The sequence below is a fragment of the Acomys minous genome (genome assembly GCF_964271855.1).
Source record: "Acomys minous genome assembly, chromosome: 7".
In the NCBI taxonomy this organism is placed as follows: domain Eukaryota; kingdom Metazoa; phylum Chordata; class Mammalia; order Rodentia; family Muridae; genus Acomys; species Acomys minous.
Window position 1 is genome coordinate 42,709,190 of NC_140488.1, and position 22,757 is coordinate 42,731,946.

Below are 22,757 nucleotides of genomic sequence, written 5' to 3' on the forward strand. Positions count from 1 at the left end.
ACATTCTTTGCAGATCCAACTCAGCCTTGGACAGTAGGTCATCTCTAACTCTTTGGCCCAAGACAAAACTTGCCCCTCAGAGGCCTTTCCAGGGAGGACAGCCACATGGCTCGAGGTCAATCTCTTTCTTCACTTACTGGCCAAAAGAAAAAAAAAATCCCACAAGCAAGGACACAGGGCCTTGGCTGGTGCCAGCTCACGTGGCTGTTAGGAGAGCTGGATGGGGAAGGTACACAGAATGGAGACTCACGGGTAAAAGGGCTCACTTTCCTCTGGGTGCCCATATTGCTTACTGCTGGAAAAGAAAAATGCCCCCGGGGGATGGGGGCGGGGAGAGGCAGGAGAGGGGGCGGGGAGAGGCAGGAGGCGGGGCAGGGGGCCCAGTGTGAAAATGTTCAAGATAATGAGGCACTTGTACACGATGACCCTTACAGCAACATTCCTGCAGGGCACAGAGAATAAAGTGCAGTAAGTGAACAGAAAAAAAGTGCAATCACACACTCACACACACACACACAATGTTCCTGAAGCTTCAATAAAGGAAACCCTTAACAAAATGCAAACAGAAGAGGAGCAAGTACTAATATGAATGGGACCCTTTATTGCAATCCTTTCTAGTGAGTTTTGAAGAGCTAATTTTTATTTATTTATTTATTTATTTATTTATTTATTTATTTATTTTGAGATGAGGTTTCTCTGTGTAGCCCTGGCTTGGCCTGGAACTTGCTCTGTAGACCAGGCTGACCTTGGACCCAGAGGTCTGCCTGCCCCTGCCTCCTGAGCACTAGGACTAAAGGTGTGCGCTACCGCCGCTTAGCTTGAGAAGCTAAATTCTAATGGCTGTCCTTCCCTTGGATTGCTGTTGACTGTAGAGCCATGCTCCAAACAGCTCTCCCAGGGAACGGGGACTATCACGGGCAACACCATAGCCTTCTGAGTCCTCATCTAAAAAACAGCCTATTTAGCCACCAATGCTTGTGAATATACTGGGGGACCTCCCAAGAAGGGTGTTAGGTCCCTCCCTATTTCATGGCTGTAAAGTCACATGACAAAGGTGTATAACGCCTGGAAACTGCATTTAAATTGGGTCTTCCTGTAGTGACTGGTGGCTTAGATTCCAGAGCACAGGAGGCGGAGGCAGGAGGATCTCTGTGAGTTCGAGGCCAGCCTGGTCTACAAAGTGAGTCCAGGACAGGCAAGGATATACAGAGAAACCCTGTCTCAAAACACCAAAAACCAAACCAAACCAACCAACCAACCCAACAAACAGACAAACAAACAAACCAGAAGTTTTTTAAAAGAGAGGTTTCCCAAATACTAGAACTGTAAGAAGGCATTGTGATTTGTTTGCTTGTTGTTGCTGGTGGTGGTGGTGGTGGTAGCGGTCTATCTGCTGATAATATAAGCAAAAGCATCACAGGTCTGACCCCCAAAGTAGCACACTTTCCACTACACTATGCCTCCCCCGTTAGCTAAAGTACTGGCCTGCTTTAAAGCTGCTTTTCTGGGCCTGAATATGCATGTAGCTCAGTGGTAGAACACTTTGTCCAGTATACACAAGGCCTTGAGTTCCATCCCCAGGCTCAGCAACAGCATAAGAAGTAAAGAAACAACCTCCCTTTCTCTAAACTTTGTGAGTGGTTCATTCTCCATGAACAACTAATTACCTAACCCTCCATCAAAAGACATTAGGGAAGCTGGGCATGGTGGTGCCTGCCTTTAATCCCAGCACTTGGGAGGCAGAGGCAGGTAGATCGAGGTCAGCCTGGTCTACATAATGAGTCCAGGACAGCCAAGGCTACACAGAGAAACCCTGTCTTGAAAAACCAAAAAAATGAAAAAAAAAAAGACATTATGGAAAAAAGGAAAAAGGAAATCCATTCACCTATCTTTATCCACCACACCCACCGAAAACCACTCCTTTCATACTGTTGCTCATCTACTTCCTGGTTTCCTAGACTACCAAACTCAAGATAGCTTCCACCACGGAGTCAGCCCACTGATATAGAGAAAGAATAAGTAAGCCAAGAGGCCCATGGAAAACCACCGGGGCCACTTCCTGCTCCCCACTGTTCCAAAGGACTGGTTAACCTAAGGTAATCTTTCCAAGACCCACAATCATTACCACCACCAGTACCTCTGCCCACTGCACGCCTCACACAAACATTCCAGGGAAACCTTTGTTAGCTAAAATTCTAAATTCAGTATCAAAGTCCTCCCATCAGGCACCCAGGCTTGAAACGGCAGCAGTCATAATGCTAATCATGACACATCTCTCATGGTAGTTGGAGTGACAGTGGGCAAGTAGTGACTGCTGTCCACCCTCATCATCACTAGCACAGCTAAAGCCTACTGACGATGTGCACTATGTATGCACCATTTACTACAGTAAGTGGCTTACTGGTATTTTTCACAACCTTGTTATATTTATACGTGGTCATTTCATTTCACAAATATGGAAGCACACGCTAAGCTACTCAGGGTTACATAGCAAAAAGGACTTGAATGCGAGACTATAGCAACCCACCTTATATTCCCATCATATACCACAGCTGCCTTGAAATACACACTGCTACAATAACTGCCAGTAAAAAAATTAACCTTCGGTTGCGTGCTCACACTGAACCAGGACTTCTGTCGAACGCTCAATTGAAATGACCTCATTTAATTTTTCACAACAGCCCTGTTTGGTAGGTGCTGGTAGTACTCCTATTTTATAGGTGAGTGAAGCTGATAGAATAGTTAAACAGCATGCCTAAGGTCACAAGGTAATGGAACTCAAAGCCAAACCCAGGGAATAGAACTCAAAAGCTCTCTCCACTAGGCCCAACTTACATTAGGATAAGGACATATTTCTATTGCCCTACTTAGTCAGGAACCCCGCTGTGTCCGAAGCAAGTTAAAGGCTAGGAAATCTCTCTAGTCCTTCTGTGTATATGCCAGCCATTCGGGTCTGGTTATTCTAGGAAAAAAGGATCCATCTCCTTCTAGAGGTGTCTCCTAGCTCCCATTTCCTTCGACCCGATTTCTGAGATAACACCTCACCATGGTCCTCTGCTAATGCTATGCCCAGAACACCTAATAAATGTTTACTTCGGGCTCCCAGAGCCACAGTTAAAGGCCCTTAATGTGCAATCTGGCTCTGTGCCTTATTTAATCAGCACCTGAATGAAATGTCTCTTTGCTAGCAACAGCCAGAGCCCAGTCAGCTAGAGTCTTTTCTGCAAACACAGCTGGTGACCTGGCAGAGGCCATTCTGCTCCCAGGCCAAATATACTCCCAAGGTGACAGCACTGCTGCTGTGTGATGGAGATGGGGAGGTGGAAAGCACTGGGATAGAATGACGACAGGTTCATGCTTCCTGTCCCCTTCCAGAGGATCTGCTTCTCCATCTCCGGCACACCTGAGCACCTGCCATAGGCCAGATTTCGCACTGCCAAACCCGCCAGGCTTCCAGCATCTCCAGATTCCCTACCGTGCACAACCTCTGGAACCAACCAATACACAACAACACTCCACCACGGTGAAAAGGGATTGATAGCTGCAGTTCTAGCTGGAAAATGGGGCAGAAAAAAAAAAAAAGCACAAACCCTGGGCAAGGAACATGGGAAAAGCCAGCAGCTGAAAAATATAGGCCAGGATAAGGTAACTAGGAAGTTCCATCATTGTTTTTCTTTGAAAACAAGGTTGATTGATTTGGGGGTTATCATGGGGGGGGTGTGTTCAGTTGGTTGGTTTTTTGGTGGGTTTTTTTTTTTTTTGGTTTTTTGTTTTTGTTTATTTTTTGAGACAGGGTCGCTTAAGTAGCTCTGGCTGTATTCACTATGCAGATCAGGCTAGCCTCGAACTCAGTGATCAGCCTGCCTTGGCCTCTTGAGTGCTGGAATTAAGTGTGCCACCACGCCTAGCTAATTTATTGATTTTTGTTTCTTTCTATTTTTCCTCCTTCCTTTTTTTTTTCCTTTGTGGTGGTGGTAGTGGTTTGTTTGGTCTTTTTGTTTTGTTTTGTTTTAAATCAAGGCTATACACAAAAACCCTGATTTAAACCCAGGGCATGGAACTCACTCTGTTGACCAGGCTAGCCTTGAACTCAGAGATCCACCTCCCTCTGCCTCCTGAGGGCTGGGATTAAAGGCCTGTGCCACCACCCCTGGTGAGGTTTATTGATTTTTAAATTCAAATAGTCGTTTTAAAAAGGGTTTTTTTTCTTTTAAACAAATTCACACAAAGAAATAATAGAAAATGACAGCAGTGACTAGCAAGAAGAAGAATCTTCATTTTTCTGCGCGTGTACCAGTTCTGTTTACATTAACATTAGAAAACATGAAAAATCCAGAGCCCAGAGCCTCACATCTTTAAGCAGAATGTCTTAAATAAACACATGGAGTCAAAGGGTTTTCTGGTTCCACCCCTCTTAAGGAGCTATGCATAAAAGGCTGTCTTCCTGCCTGATACTCAAAGTACTTTTAATGTGCTCTCAGTCCTTTGTCCAAAGACAAAGAAACTCAACACAAAAGAAGAATCTCTAAAATAAATAATGCAAGAACTTTCTTCATTTTTAATAAATTAATTTTTCTTTTCTGTTTTTGAGACACTGTCTCACTACACAGTCCTGGCTATCCTGGAACTCAGTCTGGAGACCAGGCCAGGCTCCAGATCACATTGATCTGCCTGCTTCTTCCTCCCCAGTGCTGGGACCAAAGATGAGTGCAGCATACCCAGCCTGGCTCTTTCACTTTTTAAAATGAAATAACCATGGGCTAGAAAGATAGTTCAGTAGGTAAAAGCATTTGGTGACAAACCCAATGACCTAAGTTCCATCTCCAGGATCCACATGACAGGAGAGAACCAACTTTCAAAGCTGCCCTCTGCCCTCTGATCTCCACACATGCACAGGCGCACACTAAAAATAAATAAAATATCCAAAAGGTTCAAAGTTACAAAGAACGTTAACAGATAATATATTGAAACTGGAAAAATATAAGGAAAACACAATTTTTAAAAACCTCATTCTTTCCCAGGTAACCAATGAAATCTGTCCACATGCCTTTCCCACTCGAGTGTGCACATTTTAAATGGAGGTACATTCTTTCCCGATCCTCCAGGCATGGCACATTCTGTAATGAAATAGAGATTTTTTAAAAAATTATATTTATTTACTTAGTATGGTCAGAAGACCAGTTGCAGGGTTGGTTCTCTTCTTCCATTATAGGAGTCCCAAGGATCAAATCCATGTCAACAGGCTTAGCAGCAAGTGCCTTTACCTGCTGAGCCATCTTGCCAGTCCTGAAACTGGCATTTTACACCGTAGAAGGCATTGTGCTAAAGCTTGAAATAATCTGGAAGAAGGCCAACTTGAATGGAGTTGTCAGGCAGAAAGAGAGAAATGGGAAAGAAAAACTGTTATCAAAAAGAAATTAGGAAGGCAACAACAAGTCTTGGAAAAAGAGAAGAAGGGAGGGAAGAAGAGAGGGAGGGAGAAAGAGAGGGAGGAGAAAAGACCATGTGTTGATTTCTGCTGTGAAACTAGCACTCAAGAAGGCAACCATCTCAGGAACAACTACATAATCACCTCCAGTTTGCACGTGGGGCTATCTCCACTAATCCCTGCTAACTGACCTCAACGTTCTGGGCATCTGTCCTTGACGGTATGGGCCTTCTTTGAACAGGGCATAGAACACGATTCTCTGTGTTGTATATCCCTTACTGAAACTTTGTGATCATCTGTGACTTCTATCAATGGCCCAGAAATGACAAAGCACTCTTACAGCTTCACTTGCCTTGATGAGAAAGAAACTGGAAATGTGACCCTGATAAGACGCAAACATCTGCACGTTACAGTTAAGACGCTGTCCTATAAAGGAGGCAGTAACATCACGTCTAGGATCTTCTGCTTTTGATCTAGCAGAGTCAGGATCAGGTTTAGGACCCTGAACATATTAGGTGCCCTCACCCTTCACAAATTCATTTATTCACACATTCATTTATTATTCTTTCTTTCTTTTCTTTTTTTCTCTATTTTAAAAGACAGGATCTCTCTCTATGTAGCCCTGGCTGGCCTGAAATTCATCCTGTAGACCAGGCTAACCTAAAACTTACAGAGATCTGCTTGCCTCTGCCTCCTCAGTGTTAGAATTAAAGAGTCTATGTTCCCATGACTGGCCCATACATTGTGTAATATGGCTAGAATGCATTTATTTCCCTCTTTGTTGGGCCTCATTGTATGTACTTACACAGAGAACAAAGCAAACAAGGCCCTGCTCGCATGAAGCTTACATGCCTATGTGAACCAGCTCAAATTAAATGTTACCTCGATGAAAAGAAAATTTTCTTAAATGCATTCTAGAAAACATATTCACCTTCCATTTCATTCCTGTATGACTCTATACATAGTGTAAATTAGTTGATCTATTGTTTTGTCTTTCTCATGTAAACAATGAGTAATATAAGATCGTTGCTCCTGGGGACTGGAGAGATGGCTCAGAGGGTAACAGCACTGACTGCTCTTCCAGAGGTCCCAAGATCAATTCTCAGCAAATGCATGTTGGCTCATAGCCATCTATAATGTGATCTGATGCCCTCTTCTGGCATGCCGGTGTGCATGCAGGCAGAGCAGTGTATACATAATAAATAAATATATAAATAAATCTTCTTAAAAAGCCGATCATGATTATTTATTGTTGAATCTCCAGTGCCTGGCTCCAATGTTTGGCATACATCAGGCAGCATTCATAAATGTTTATTAAATGAATACAGAAATGAACAAATTTGGAACTAGAGATATGGCTCAGGAGTCGCTCCTACAAAGGATCCAGGTTCAGTTTCCAGCACCTACATAGTAGCTCCCAACCATCTGTAACTTCAGTCCCCAGGGACATAACAACTCCCTTAAGACTCACCTCACAGCTGGGCGTGGTGGAGCATGTCTTTAATCCCAGCACTCGGGAGGCAGAGGCAGAGGCAGGTGGATCGCTGTGAGTTTGAGGCCAGCCTGGTCTACAAAGCGAGTCTAGGGCAGCCAAGGCTACACAGGGAAACCCTGTCTCCAAAAACAAAAAACAAACAAACAAACAAAAAAAGACTTACCTCACAGCTGGGTGCAGTGGTGCAACACAAGCCTTTAATCCCAGCACTCAGGGAGGCAGAGGCAGGAGGATCTCTTGTGAGTTCAAGCCTGGTCCAGAAAGTGAGCCCAGGATAGCCAAGGCTACACAGAGAAACCCTTTCTTAAAAAACAAAACAAAACAAAAACTCACCTAACAAAAGCTTGATGACCTTATCCTGTCACTTAAGCCACACTACCTACATAAACTATATAACCGCATAAACTACCTACATAGCCTATACTACCAACCTATATACACTGCTGTCAGAAGCCCGAAGGCCACCTAGCTTCATACCAATCAGAAGCACTTGAGCGATCTTCCCACTTACTATTTCAGCCACATGTCTCCCAAAGTGGGAGCCAAGCCTGACCAATATAAGAAACCATGAGGGATTTTTGTTTAGTTTGGACAGTCTGCTTCTAGAGTGCTGGCATTACAGGTATGACCACTACATCTGATTCCATAGTAGTGTGCATGCGGGAAAAGAGTTCTACCAAGTGGAGCAATATCCCCAGCCCACCAAGGAGTGTCTTTAAAATTCAGAATGCCAAGATGGGTATAGTAGTACATGCCTTTAATCTCAACAATTGGGAGGCAGGCAGTGCAAGCAGATAGTTGTGAGTTCTAGGCCAGCCTGGTCTATGTAGTGAGATTCTAGACAGCCAGAGCTACATAGTGAGACCCTATCTCAACCTGTACCAAGACTTCCGCATGTATGCGCGCACACACACTCACACAACTATTCAGAATGTCAGCCCCAGTCCGTGTTGTATGATGTTTAATTCTAGCATTAAGGAGGCAGAGGCAGGCAGATCTCTGTGAGTTGTAGGGCAGCCAGGGTTACATAGAGAGACCCTGGCTCAAAAAAAAAATCAAAAGATCATAATGCCATCCATACCCTGGACCTGCTGTATCTACCGAGAGAGTCAGACATCTACATTATAACCAGAGGGACAGTACTCTCCATAGCCATAGCTCTTGTCAGTCTGTTCCAACTGGCCTTTGAGGGACCTTTGAGACTAACATACTCTTACTGCAACAAAACATATGCAGAGAAAAAAATGGGGTATGGTATGACACGTGTCCAGCACACACAAAGCATAGGAGCCACTATTCCCTGGTACTTCAAACTAAATGGCAATAATAAAGCTATGAAAGACAAGGACAAGGTGAAAAATTTGTTGAGATCATTTCAGGTTGACACAAATGACAATGAGCTATTAGTGAAAATCCAGGAGAGGAAAAGAAAAAAAAAAAAAAAGGAAAAGTGAGTCACTGGCCTAATATGCTTTTTATTTATATATTAAAACAAGAATTTAAAGGTGTCATGCCCAGCTGTCTGCCAGGGGGTAAAGATGGCAATCCAGCAGTATCATTTCCTGAGCAGGATGAAAGTCATATTTCAGCTCCAGAGTGGGCCATGGTTTTAATAACCAGTTCTTTGAGGTGGAGAGTCTACAAGACTTGAATGCTCTAGAACTGAGCTTGATTCTATCCTCTGGCTGTTTCAAAAACAGATCAGAGGACTCACTTCCTGGGCTCATCAGACCTGTGAACCATGTCGGAGACCTCAAAGGAACACAGGCCGGGGGTAGGGGGGGTAGGGGTGGGTCAGGGAGACACAGGACAAACCATCAAGTCTGTCAGTCACTTAGTCTGTTGCCATTTGCCATTATCCAGCCCCACAACAATTAGAAAACTAGCATGTTGTTGTTGTTTTGGTTGGTTGGTTGGTTGGTTTTGGGTTTTTTGAGACAGGGTTTCTCTGTGTAGCCTTGGCTGTCCTGGATTCCCTTTGTAGGCCAGGCTGACCTCGAACTCACAGCGATCCGCCTGCCTAGTGCTGAGATTAAAGGTGTGCCTGGCCAATTAGCATGTTTGTACACCATTATACTCAGGCCTTCATGGAGTTAAGCTAATACTTGCCTTTTCTTATAAAAAACCAAACAAACAAAAACCAAAAAACGGTCCCTGCTCACAGTGGAAACTGAAGAAGCATGCAAAACCAAGAGCCCTCAGCAACCAATCAACCAAAACCAAAATGCGTATGAAGGACACACAGCACACACTCCACCGCTGAGCTGTATACTCCAACCCCTTGCCCAATATTCTGACAAGTGCAGAGAGAGTTGGGAAAGGAGGACAAAAGATTTTAATAGAATGACAAGAATAACCGGAGCCAGGTCAGGATCGTCTAGAAAAGGCTTCAACAGGAACTTAACAGAGAGAAAGAACCCAGAACAAACCCTGTGGAGACCGAGAAGGTGATTGGTGTATGTGTGGGAACGGGAACAAAATCCAGCGAGCCTGCAGTCAGGCACTAAGCAGGAGCCAGACACTTGCTGTTATTTAAAAGCAAGCACGATGATGCTGGGTTGTGTTCACAGGTGCGTGGCATGAAAAGGCTAAGAGGAAAAAGCATCCCTCTGTGCTTGGTATGGGCTGGACCGCTGCTAAGACTTACAGTGCCCAGTTCTGCATGCTGTGCATCATAAGGGCATGGAGACATGGGCAAGGATCCAGGAAAACAACAACAACAACAACAACAAGAATTATACGAAAAATGGCTCCCAGGAGCCATCAGGAAAAGTAAAAAGGAGTTGAGTCAAAAAAGGAGACCCACATTGGTCATCTGCCATTTTGATCAACATTGGCCACTTCTGTGGTTAAGTGACCACAGAGTTGTTTAGCAGATTAAAAAGGTTCGCTTTCCCTGTATTCATTTTCATGGTGAAGATCTGGAAAGGAAAAAGTTAAATAATTGGCTCAGGTTCCCACAGAAAGCCGTAGGTAGCAATAATTTTCAACCCCAGTGTTAGATGCCCATGCTTAACCCACCAATCCATAGCACCTCTAGTTATAATAAATGGGGTCTCCTAAAGACTACTGACAATGAAAGATGGGGAAATTCTCTGCAATATTCTCTGGAGGGAAGAATAAAATAAACTAAAGCAATGTCATGCTTCAAAGCTGAGACCCATATAAACATTAATTCCCTGGTGTGTCTTGCTGGTCTGATGGCCCAGGACATGGCGCATCTGATAAGCAGCCAGCTGATTGCTGGATCCCTCATTGTACCCATTACCCATGAACATCGATCCCATGTACAAACAGTAATCAGTGCTCCTGACAACAGATGGGGAATACTGAGGTGTGTCTCATCTAAAGTCAAGGGGAGGGGGACAGAAATCCTCATTCTAAATTCTTTTTCAGGATTTCTCTTTAATAAATCCATCCTTTGGTAAAAAGAAACGCACCAGTCAATGTTCAATAAGTCACAGAGGGTACCACCAAAAGCTCGGTTCTCTTCTGTTTCGTTTTTGTTTTTGAATGGGTCTCATATATCCCAGAATGGCCTCAGTTTTGCTATGTAGCTAAAGATAACCTTGAACTTTGAACTCCTCCTGTCTCTACCTCTCCACTACTGTGACTACAGGCATGTGCCACTCTGCCTGGTTTACCAGGCCTAAGGTTCCAGGCATGTAAGACAAGAACTCTTCCAACTGGCCTATAGCCTAGACCAAGGGGTAGAAATCTGTGACTATGTACCACTCTATACTTTTAGAAGGGGAGAGGCTGGGGGTTGCCCATTTTTATTCCTGTAACTCGGGTAGCAGGAGCCTGTGAATTTGAAGCCTGCTTCCTCTACAAAATGAGTTCCAGGCCAGCAAGAATGGCATGGTTAGTTCTTGTGTCAACAAAAGGGAGGAAGGGAGGGAGAGAGGGAGGGAAAGACAGAAAGAAAAACAGGGGAGAGAAGAAAATTAAATGTTAGCACACCCAAGGCAGGAAAACCCTATCTGGTGGAAATCAAACCTCTAATGTATTATATTTTTAAAAGACAGAATATGTAATAACAAACACATTTCTAAAGAGAGGGCTAGGCTGCAGAGATGGCTCAGAGAATAAAAGTGTTTGCTGTGCAAGCTGGACAACCTGAGCTCAAGTCCGAGGACCTAAAGTAGGTGTTTAGGATAGCTAACATCTGGAAGTTGTCCTCTGACCTCCATACATGCAGTGTGGTATTTGTGTATAGTCAGTCAGTCTCTCCCTCTCTCCCCCCTCTCCCCCCTCTCCCCCCAAACACACACACACACACACACACACACACACACACACACACACACACACACACTAAAATAAATTTACAAAACAAGAAAGGGTTCCGTATTACTGACTGAGACTAAAAAGAGAAAAAGTACTGGCTGGGAGCTACAGGTCAGTTATCATTTGTTAAATGCCTGGTCTGCTTTGTGTGTCCAGGCACTGAAGATTCAGCTGTGTATGTTGTACCTGGCTAAGTTCAGGGCCTAATCAGATGTTAACACAGACATACACAGAACCCACAGGAATTTACCAATTAAACAATGCATGGGAAAGGAGATCTTTTCACTAATTTCTCAAAACAAACACAACATAATCGAATGCAAGAAAAATAAAATAAGATGCATCAAGAGAAAAAAAGAAAGAAAGAAAGAAAGAAAGAAAGAAAGAAAGAAAGAAAGAAAACAAACAACTAATAAGTTAAGGTTAGTCCTAGGTCACCATTCCTTACAGACGCAATAAGCCAGACTGTTGTGTTTCAACTTGACACAGGGTCTCATTATGTAGTCCAGAAGACTGGCCTTGAACTTCCTGTCCTACCTAAACCTCCAGGTGTTGAAATTGCAGGCATTTGCCATCACATCCAGCTTGTCTGGCATTTAATTTAACTCTTCTGCTGAGAAACTGTAGGGGTTTTTGTTGTTGTTGTTGTTGTTGTTTTGTTTTCAGACTTAAACAGCTACAAGAATCTCTTCCGACTAATCCCAGATTCCCACTGTGGCAGCTGAGATTTAAAGCCACCTGTGCCACTAAATTGCTGGAAGATTTTTGGTAAACAGCCCAATGGCTCAGTAAGTTCACCCCCCCTCCCCCGTGCACCCCTCCTCCCTCCTCCGCAATAATGCATACCTGCCAAAAAAATCACCGGCAAAAGGGGATTGAGTGTCCATGCCTGAAGAAATCCTTACTGGTGTAGTTGGCAGACAGGCCTGATACTTAGCACAAGGTTTAATAATGCTGTGCTAACTAGAGCACTTTCATCTTGAGCTGGAGCCCAGCTCTAGGCTGGTACTACTGCAATCCTATAAGCCACTATTAGGCAACCACCCTCAAACCTCGGAGAAATCACATAAGACGGAAAAGAAACTCAACAGCAGGAATGCTAATCAGGGACAGAATTCAGACACAAGTTATGGCCCTACTTATGTTACTCCAGTTGGCAGCCACCCAAAGGCAGCAGGGCTGTGACGAGGGTCTGTGTAACAAGGCGTTGCGAGGGAACATTTTGCAGACTGAAAAATGAGAGCTGGAGAAAGGAACCAATTTCCCTCCAACTCCACTACTTCCTGGCCTAAAGTAACATGGCCCTCGCTACACACTTAAAACTGACTCTACTACAAGCTCTTTCCATAACGCCAAACTAGAGTCAGGAGACAATATCAAACATTAAACACATCCACCGTAAAAATTCTTTTTCGTTTCAGTTAACATCTCCCTTGCCTTGTCAGGACTTCCAATCGCCGCAGTCTGTTGCTACATTGTAGCCTAATTCTCCTTATTTACTTGCAAAAGCATTTCCTGATGCATAATATCCCTTTGCAATAGACACAATCACAGGAAACATTTTAACATCTTTTTCTCCAGGCCTAAACTGATCTATCATACACAACCTTGAATAAGATAATGCATATGAAAGTGCCTTCCAAGCAGTGCTAGATAAATGTAAAGTGTTAACGGTCCTCCAAACTGTCATTAGTCATTTCTGCATCCAAGTCAGAACACTGGCTACAACCATCTGTTGTTAATGCTTTTTTTTTTTTAAACAGGCTCTCATCAACTTAAAAAAAAAAATCCATACAATCCGGCTTCTAAGGAAGAGCTATACACAGTAGGCATTGGAAAGTTGGAGGCATCAATCAAAGCATAGGATCTTACTTAGTAGGTTAGGAAGCAGGGATCAGGGGTAGAGGACAAAGGAGTACAATCCCCAAGACATTGCAAGAGTGTGCTAGCAGATTCCTTTCTCTCCTTTACCCTATAGCTTCAGGGCATAAGCTAAGAGGGCTGGGGAGCGGGGGAGCGCGGGAAGCCTGCACAGAAAATCAGCCTGTAGTCCCCCAAACATCTATCTGTCCTTCCAAGTGCCATCATCCTCTACATGTGACCCGAGGGTCACCTGGACAATTTTACTTTACTGGGAGCCATATGGAGCCAAAGGGAAAGGTGGACTGACTGGCCACCTGACCTCCACAGAGACCAGTTTCCCTTTTTGGCACAAGGAGGTCAAAAGTCTTTCAAAGTAGCTCTCTGTTACATCCCCTGCGGCTAAGCAGCAAAGACTCACCAGGGCAGACTGTCAGGGCCTAGGAGTACAACTCTGTCTCATCTTACAGGTAGAGAAACTGAGGCCCAGAAAGGCTACTTCCCCCAAAGCCATACAACTAATTAATTCCAGGTCTCCCGAGTCTTCTAAAAGCCTCTAAATTTTTTTCCTTTAAAAACCAAGGTGCTTATTCTTTCTTTGAGTGCCACCAGGCCTCCCCACCAAAGGGAGGTGGTCAAATATGGAGCACCAGAGTTCCTGTCAAAGTCAGTCCCTGCTCTCCTATGACCATATAGTGGGGGAGGAGGTCCCCCTCAGTCATAGACCTAGAGGAGGGGAATAGGGTGAAAGCGGGAGGGAGGGAGGAACGGGAGGTTACAAATGATGGGATAACATTTTAGTTGTAATCTGAATAAATTAATAAAATTAAAATAAAAAATTTTAAATTAAAAATAAAAAAAACAAAAACAAAAACAAGGTGGTAAACCAGGCGTGGTGGCACGCACCTTCAATCCCAGCACTCAGGAGGCAGAGGCAAGCGGATCAAGGCCAGCCTGGTCTACAAAATGAGTCCAGGACAGCCAAGGCTACAGAGAAACCCTGTCTCAAAAAGACAAAAATGAATAAATAAATAAATAAATAAATAAATAGAAAAACCGCAATGCTGGCTCAGAGGTTAAGAGCACCAGCTGCTCTTCCAAAGGTCCTGAGTTCAATTCCCAGCAACCACATGGTGACTCAAACCATCTATAATGAGATCTGGTACCCTCTTCTGGCATGTAAGTGTACATGCAGACAGAACACTGTATGCATAATAAATAAAAAAATCTAAAAAAAAAAAAAAAACACCATGGTGCCGCCTGGTTAGACATCATCACACCAGTAGCACAGTCCCAGAGGCCGAACTTAGCCCTTTGTTGACCTTCTCAATCTGTGGTTGCCAGAAGCCTCAAGACCCCTTTGTAGAGGCACCCTCTGACCCTCACCACCTGTCATCCTCAAAAAAGCGCTCCTGTCTGAAGAGGCACACACAACAGCATCTCAGATGTGTTGTTTCCTCTCATTAACAAAAGGCCATTCATTTAAAAAGAAAGAAGACTGGTCAAATTTGCACAGAAGGTCTAGCTAGGACAACCCTGGACTTCGCTGTAAATGGACCCCCTTCCCAAGAAGCAGCACGTTCTCTCTCTCTCTCTCAAAAAAAAAAAGCCGCCTACCCCATCTCTTTTCCATGCTTTTAGCGACCCAATCAATAGCATCCCTTTTATTCCAGACTTATCTACACCTCCTTGCCATATGCAAGATGCCAAGGGGCCAAGGTCATTCTCCACATTTTATAGATCAGGAAACTGAGGCCAAGAATGTGTAAACAAATGGATTTCCAGGAAAGGATCCGAGCAACAAACACACAGCAAACTCCTATAGGACAGCCTGAGCATCCTCTGCCACCCCCTGTTTAGGACTGAAGAGCGGGTTTGCTTTCCCATCTTTTGCCTCGGGGCATGTGACCTCTATCTTTGTACCCCAAAGGGGCTGTAAAGTGAGACTAATAGCCTCCACCTCCAGCCTCATGCAGGATTGTCCCAGTTCCCCTGAGAATAACCTTCAACAAATATAAAAGCAATAAAGATGCTAATGGCAGCCTTCAAAACTCCCCCTCCCCAAGGAAAACGCAGCAAGTTTTCCACAGCCTGGGTCTAAAAAGATCTGATTGCTTTCGCTTTCTCCCTCATTCTCCATGAATGGATAGCTTCAGTACACCCCTGAGCAGACTGAGTAAAGAAAGTCTCACTCTTCGCTCCTCACACAGATTATTTGTACCTAGCTGCCAAGTTCCCCTTTCAGTAAGATTTGTTTGCCTTAGCATAGCTAATGGGTAGAGGTCAGGAAAGCAAAAGAAATCAGCTCTCTGATCATCCTTGGAGCACGCCCATAGGATAGAGAATCCAAGTGGTAAGATGGAGAGGTTTGAAAAAAGTAAATACCCACCAACCTAAAGTTCACCAGTCAGCATAGGGGCAGGCTCAGAGAGCTCTTAGTAGCTTTGGGTTGCTCAAGTTTCTCACAACCCAAACGCAGAGACTTCATCCTGGGAGCATAACTTCCCAAACAAAAGAGTCATTAAGAGAAACCCCTAAAACTATTGCCCCAATGTACCACAGTGGAAACAAGGAAGCTTCTGTGACCATCTCCAGGGCCCTGGGAAACTACTGCAAAAGTCAAGAGGGCTGGGCCATAGGGCCACAGATGTGATTCTGAAGGGGCACCTAGCTGAGGCTGGACTTCCTGCTGGGGAAAAAGCCAGCCCCAGCAGGGCTGGGAGGGGAGGGGCATGGGACTTCGAGTGCAAGTCATTTCTAGTGTTTTCTTCACCTCTTCCACTGTAGGGCCGACCTATTGTGCAACGCTGAAGTTAGCACAAAGGCAGCCGCTGGTTGGAAAATCATTTTTAAGGGTCCCACTTCCCGCGGGGATGAAGTGCTCTATGCTACAGTGTCCTGAGCACACAAATGACTCTTAGCACTAGGCTGCCCAGGAAAAAGTCAACAGACTCACATGCATCATGGTGACCAGGTGACAAGGGTTGAGCAGGTAGATGACGGTCTTGGTGGCGAACTTAAAGCCCACCTCCACCCCGAAGATCAGGCACAGGGCTACTAAGAGCAGATTCTTGCTCAGGCTCTCCTTCCTCTCTCTCTTTGGCCGCTGGGTCACCTGCTGTGGCTGGCTGCCATGGCCACCCCTACCGTCCTCCTTCTGCCTCAGGATGTGCCGCAGGGCCACCAGGATCTCCAACAGGGCCAGGGTCAGGACCACCACACTTTCCAGCAGCCGCTGCTGCCAAGACAGGAAGGCAGCACAGTCGGGGCCCCCATTGCCTGCAAAACTGGGGTCGACGCCCCCATAGAGCCAGTCCAGGAGACTTTGGTAGCTATACCGGGACATGATGCAAAGTGGCTCCACTTGACTATGGTACAGGAAGCAAGAGCGAGATGGAACACTAGACCGAAGGGCTGCCCGGGCGGTGGAACAAGTAAGGAGGGCACACCCGCACACCCCTCTGGACACTGGGGCACCTAGAACCGGGAAGGGAAAGCTACACGCGAGGCCCGGGGGAAAGTGCTGGCTCTAACTTGTCCCCACGGCTGTCTGGGGAGCCCCCCGCGATTCTCCAGTGGCCACCAACGAGGCAGGGTTGAAAGGAGCCGTTGGCCAATCTAAAAGGAAGGAGAGGAAAAAAAAAGGTCTCAAAGAGGCAATTGCACGGGAATTAACGAACCGGGGAAGGGTAACTAGCGAGGGAAGAAAAAGGGAACGGGAGTGGTGGCCAAGCAAGCAGGGGTCAAGGGAAGTTGGAGGCCAAGAGGGTGAGGGCTGGGACCTACGAGACCCAGCACTGCTGAGGGATCCAAGCGGGAGGCGGGAGGGGGGACTGGTGAAAGAGAGGGGACACACGGAGGCTAGGAGAGGAGCTAGAAGGGCCGGGCAAGCGGGGAGGGCGACGGGGAGGGCAGGGACGCCGGACTCCTCGTCTCACGCACTCCACGAGAGGGGGATGTCTTACTCCTGCAACCGCGTGGCCGTCTCTGCCCCCAGCTAGCAACTTCGCCGCCGACGGGGCCCCCTCTCCAGCCAATTTAGAGCGGTCCTAGTCCAGCCTCCCGCCCCCGGGTACACCCCCGAACCCCCAGCTCCACCCTCCCTGGCCCCTCACGCCCGCCCTCCGGGCCAGCGCCACCCTCAGCCCGCCGTCCGCCCGGGACCAGCCCCCAGGCACAGGCGGGCGGCGGGAGGAAGCCGAGAAGGAGGGCGGGGAAGCGGGGCCAGCCAGGGGCCGGGCCAAGGGGCCGCCACCCTCAGCCTCGCCGCCACCGCCGCATCTTCCAGCTCCTCCTCGCCCGGTCCCCGGGGACGGGCCACCGGGTCCCCTTGGGGCTCCACTCACCCGCTGCTCGGCCCCGCCGCCGGGGCTCAACCGATCGCTCCGTCTCCCGGCAGCCCCAGGCAGCACTCGGCTGGGCTCCCCAGGCGGCAGCAGCAGCAGCAGCAGCCGCCACCGCCGCCGCTCACGGCTCCTCCTCCTAGCCTTCCTCCCCCAGCAGCCGCCGCTCGCTTCCTCCGGTTTCCCCTCCCTCTCTCCTCCCCCTCGTCGCCAACTCCCTCCACCTTCGGCCCTCCTCCCGTCCACTTCACTTCCCCCCCCCCCCCACACACACACACACTAGTCCCCAAGCCACCACTGCCCCGCCTCGACGCCTTCCCTCCACAGCCAACCCCCACCTCGTCCTAGCCTCCCACCTCCCGCCCTGTTTCCTCTCATCTTCCCCTCCACCCCGCTGCCCTCCCGAGGCCCCATCCTCGCCTCTTTCCTCCTCCTTCTACCCGCCTAGTCTTCTGCACTCTGAGCTTGCACGCGTGCACAGCTTTGCTCCTTCCCCAATGTGACTGAGCACTGCGCCTTAGCCTGAAGGATTAACTCTTCCGGAGACCCGGTTCTCCGACCTCTACTCAGTATACCTGAGCACATACTAAGCACTCAGCTGGCCCTCAGTAACTTCTAGGAGTAAGACTATGAAACTACAGGACCGGCTTTGGCTTTGGGAGTGTGCTGAGTACGGTTTTTCCCTTCTGCCTTGAAGTAGGAGATTCATAAAAGTATCATCTCTTACCCTTGTAGCCACAGCCTCACTTTCTTCTTCAGTGCCTAAGTTGGAGGCTTCTCCCTGGAGTCTCTCTAGCACAGCTCTGATGTTTTTCTCTCTCTTCCTGCTACACAAACCACCTAGGCTCTCGCCTTCCTCCCCTCCCTCTCCCAACCCCCCAACGTCCCTCAGTCTCCCACCCCCCTCTTTCAACAATAGTACCTTCAGTGATACACTAGCTGGAGAAAAAGAAGCTTCTCCCAACCTCTTTCCCTCCTTCCTCCCTCCCCAAAAGAGAAAGCGCAGCTGCTTCCTAACCCCGCCTTGCCTTGGAAAGAGCAGCCTGAACAGCGCCAGCAGGGGTCCAGGGGCCCCTCTTCTTTGGCACTTTCTACCTAGTGACTCTGCTGGCTCTTCTTAGGGCCAGGAATGAAGGAAAGGGCTACTCAGAATGTACCTCATATTGCTTTAATAAGTATTGGAGACCCACGTAAGTTAGAAGAATATCCAGAAAAACCGCAGTTAGGCAACTTGCCTAGGAAACACTTTCAGATGTTGGCTGTAGGCCAGTCTTAAAATGTAAAATACAGTCAGTCCACTGTATTATCAGGCCAACATCTTCCCATCCTTTCCAGCCTAACAAATTCAGCCAGGCAAGCTTATCTGACTTCAAGCTTTGCGAAGCATCCACCATAGGCACACTATTTTTCAAGTGCTAATTAATAATAATAATAATAATAAAAAGGCAACAAACAAGAATCAGTTCAGAGGCACTCACTGGCTCTCCTTGGGTGTTTTGCTAAATCCTAGCAATATGAACAAAGAACAAAGCAAGGGAGCTCCTAGCAGTGGAATGTAGCATCTGGAGGCCTCACGTTCCTATCTTCAAAGAAGTAAGAGCGAGGATATAGCTCTCAGTAATGGCTTCATTAATCCCTCTCGTTCCCATACTGCCCTTTAGTAGGGAATTTGGCCTAGCCACTCCTGTGTGTGCAAAATGACTCTCTTTAATGACCGGAACCAGGCCAACTTCCTGACCTAAGCCACAAATTCCTTTTTTCTTTTTTGTAGGCAGACAAAGTGGGCTTTCCTTCAATTTTTTATAAGTTTATTTTGTATTATATGTGCATGAGTGTTTTGATTGACCTTAGGTATGTGCACCACTTGCCTCCCTAGTGTCCACAGTGGACTGCAGCTATAGACTGCTGTGAGCCACCATGTGGTTACAAGGAACCATACCTGGATCTTCTGCAAGTGCTTTCAAGTGTTGTTTTTGAAATGCACTTTCTGGGCTGGACAGATGGCTCAGTAGTTAACAGCATTCGTTATCCTTGCAGAGGATCCACGTTCACTACTTCCCATCCATATGATGGCTTACAACCTCCTGTAACTCCAGTTCCAGAGGATCTGACACTCTCTTCTGGCCTCTGTTGTCACCAGGCAAGCACGTGGTGGTGCACAGACGTGCAAGCAGACCAAATACGCATACGCATAGAATAAAAATAAATGAATCTTTAAAATAAAATTAAAAGATGTACGTTCTAACTAATCCTATTTGTGCCAGTTACTTTTGTAGCCTTGAATAATTTGCTCAACCTTTCCTGGCTTCCATTTCTTATCTCTTAATTGAAAGATAACGTTCGTCATAGGGTTATGCACACTCAAATGAGTTCAATTCTGAAAAACATTATTTAATGTCGGATACATGGAAACTATCCACTAAATATTACCTGTTTTAATAATCCAGGCATTTGCATGTACCTTTAAGTGTGTGGGCACATACACTCCAGTTCTGTACCATCTCCTACATCTGCAGAAACAAACTACCACCCCCTAAAACCCACCCAGTCCCTAGATCTCTTTTCCTCCTCCAAACTTGTATAGCATGTATTGCCTGCACTACTTATTTTATTCTGAATCACATACTGCCTTCCATTGTTCTCTCTGTGAGTCCTGCCTCCCACACCCACCGCTTTGACAGCAAGGAAGGGTCGTAATCCTTCCTGCACAAACACACCCCTCAGCCCCTAACATAAATGACACATAGTAAACACCAGATAAACACAAAGCGATCCTTGTCCCCATAGGGAAAGAGGCAAGTAAGAATTGAACTAAAGTGCTGGGTCAAAGTTTACAAACAACAACAAAAATCTTCAGACAAATGTCTAGATACTTCTTCCTGGGAGAGCCTGTTCCTCTCCAAACATTGAGGAGAGGAGACAAATTTCACTTTTTAAGGTTTTTAAATTTTTGTTTTACTTATTTATGAATTTATGTATTTATGTGTGAGCACTGGACACTCAGTTACCATGCCACACTTTGGGAAGTCAGAGGACAACTTGCAGGAGCCGGTCCGTTCAGCATGTACCTTTACCTGCTGATCCAGCTCATTGGCCCTTAAGGAAGCGGCAGTGACACGTGACACATGGTGAAAAGAGAACCTGGAATCCATCAGCAGTTTGAACAGTAAGGAGCCTTTCTGAGAGGGGCTGGTATAGCACCTCTGGGGACAGCAGGGGGGGAGTGGGGGAGGAAAGGAGAGGGAGGGAGGTGGGAGGAGGCTGGGCAGGAGGGGAGAGACAGAAGTAGGATGTAAGGGAATGCTGTGAGGTGGGACAGCTGTAGCTTAAGGATGTGTGTGTGTGTGTGTGTGTGTGTGTGTGTGTGTGTGTGTGTGTGTAAGGGGGTGGAGTGGACAGAAGGAGGGCCAAGAATGAGGGGGGAGATGGTGTGTGGGCATGTGTGAGAGGGAGAGAGGGAGAGGGAGAGGGAGAGGGAGAGGGAGAGAGAGAGAGAGAGAGACACGGGATGGGGGGGACTGCTTTGTTTTGTTTCGCTGTTGGTTGTATTTTGTGAGACAGGGTCTCCCTATGTAGCCCTGGTTGTCCTCGAACAAAGATCAGGTTGGCCTGGAACTCACTGATCTCTCTGCCTCTGCTTCTCAAATGCTGGGATTAAAGACATGCACGTCTTCCTGGGAATGTTTTTGCCAATAGTCTCTAAGAAACTTACTGGCCACAGATGGGTATAATTCTATGAGCTCTACTTCCCTGTCTTCTCAGGCCTGTTGGACTCTTAAGACAGTTAGCTAGTTGATCTCCTGGTTTTGTGGCATGAGTCACCTCTCTGCCAGTTGAGACAATCACCTAAATTCTTTGGGCCAAAGTGTCTTCCCAGGTGACCTCCTGGAGTGTATGGGTCATAACCAGTGCCTTCCTTGTCTTTTATTAGACTCAAGTTAAACAGGCATAGCTAACTTCCTCCTCTAGCAAGTGATTCTTTCAATCTACTTGTACCCTTCTATCTACAATGAAACCTTGTTTGGTGTAGCTGTTTCCTCCCAATTGAAACACTTCCTCCCAGAGGGAGAAGGGAGGCTCTTAAGACTTGAGAAACTCACTAAATATACAAGGCTAGAGAAGACTCAGAAACTTACAACATTGACAAGACTGTTTCCTAAGGTTAGGTAGGTACCCAGGAAACAATTTTGTAAGCAAGAGGAGACCCAGTGCAGTTGCCTACACATTGTGAGGGGGGAGCCCAGGGACGTTGCAGGGGTGGTGTTTTCACTGATACAGCTGCCTTTGACTCACATGTGCTCCTCTAAGTAAGCTCAGATAAACTCACTAACTCACTTGGGGGTGGGAGGGAGGAATCTATCATTAATGCCCTATCTGGGATGAATAGATATTTGCCCACATCTCCTCCAGGAAAAGGCACACAACAAACCTGCAAATCAAATACAAGCGAAGAGGAAGAAGAAGAAGAAGAAGAAGAAGAAGAAGAAGAAGAAGAAGAAGAAGAAGAAGAAGAAGAAGAAGAAGAAGAAGAGAAAAATAAAAAGGAAAAGAAAGAAGCAAAACATAATCGCCACGGTCTGTGAAGTGCTATCAAGAATAATAAACTCGATGCGTATGGAGGAGAATGAAGAAAGAAGCCTTTGTCTTGGTCTGTCTGCTTTCTGTCCTACCCTGCCCCCTCCAGCCCCATTCATTCAACACTAGCATTCATTCTCTACATAGTCAGGGAGCCTCTGTAATGTGCAGAAGAATGTTCTAGACCTGTGAGTAATCCTTGCCCTGAAGGAGCTTAGGATCCATCCTAGAGAGAGTACTTAGGAATATGGAAGGTTAAATAATAGGACTTGGTGTGAGGAGGCTATAAAGCCAAGCAGATAAAGACAAATCTTACCTGTACAAATGAACTGCACAGGTAAGAGTTGAGGAGCCACAAAAATTCAAGGGTCAAGCTGATTCCTAAAAAGCAGACAACTGAGGCAGGATCATCAGGGGTTTAAGATAATGGTATTTAGCATAGCATGTACCAGGGCATCTAGGGCTCAATAGCAAGATCCTGTCTCAAAACAAAACAAAATTGAAAATCAGGGATGTGCAGGGAAGCCCAGGAAGTCATGAATGAATGTGGAAAGAACAAATACACTCCTGCAGGAGAGTATTGCTGACATGGGCATGGCCACATCAAGGACTCAATACTTCAGACCCATGGAAGTGGCAAAGCCTTCCTCTGGTCCAAATACAAGTGTTTACTAATGACTGGCCAATGTATGCAAAAACTAGCAACTGAAGCTTCTTCCTCCTGCTTGTTTACAACTTGAGACTGCTCACTTACAGACATCTCCTG

General features: G+C 46.3%; 1 protein-coding gene across 10 annotated transcripts in view; it reads right to left on the reverse strand.

Moving 5' to 3' along the window:
• Nucleotides 1–18,204, reverse strand: part of TMEM164 (transmembrane protein 164) — a 161,798-nt gene extending 143,594 nt beyond the window's left edge. For 3 of the 10 annotated variants that reach the window (XR_014780801.1, XM_084790914.1, XM_084790908.1), the window contains exons 1-2: nt 17,420–17,560; nt 16,030–16,691 (exon numbers count right to left, since the gene is read on the reverse strand). Coding sequence is in view for 4 of the 10 variants with exons in the window: in XM_084790914.1 (XP_084647040.1) it covers nt 16,030–16,419 (390 nt within the window). In the remaining 6 variants the exon portion in view is untranslated. Of the gene's footprint in view, nt 1–16,029; nt 16,692–17,015; nt 17,136–17,419; nt 17,594–18,143 lie in introns of those variants that run through there. The other 7 variants (XM_084790912.1, XM_084790913.1, XM_084790918.1 and 4 more) reach the window with 7 other exon arrangements.
• Between the last annotated feature and the right edge of the window lie 4,553 nt (nt 18,205–22,757).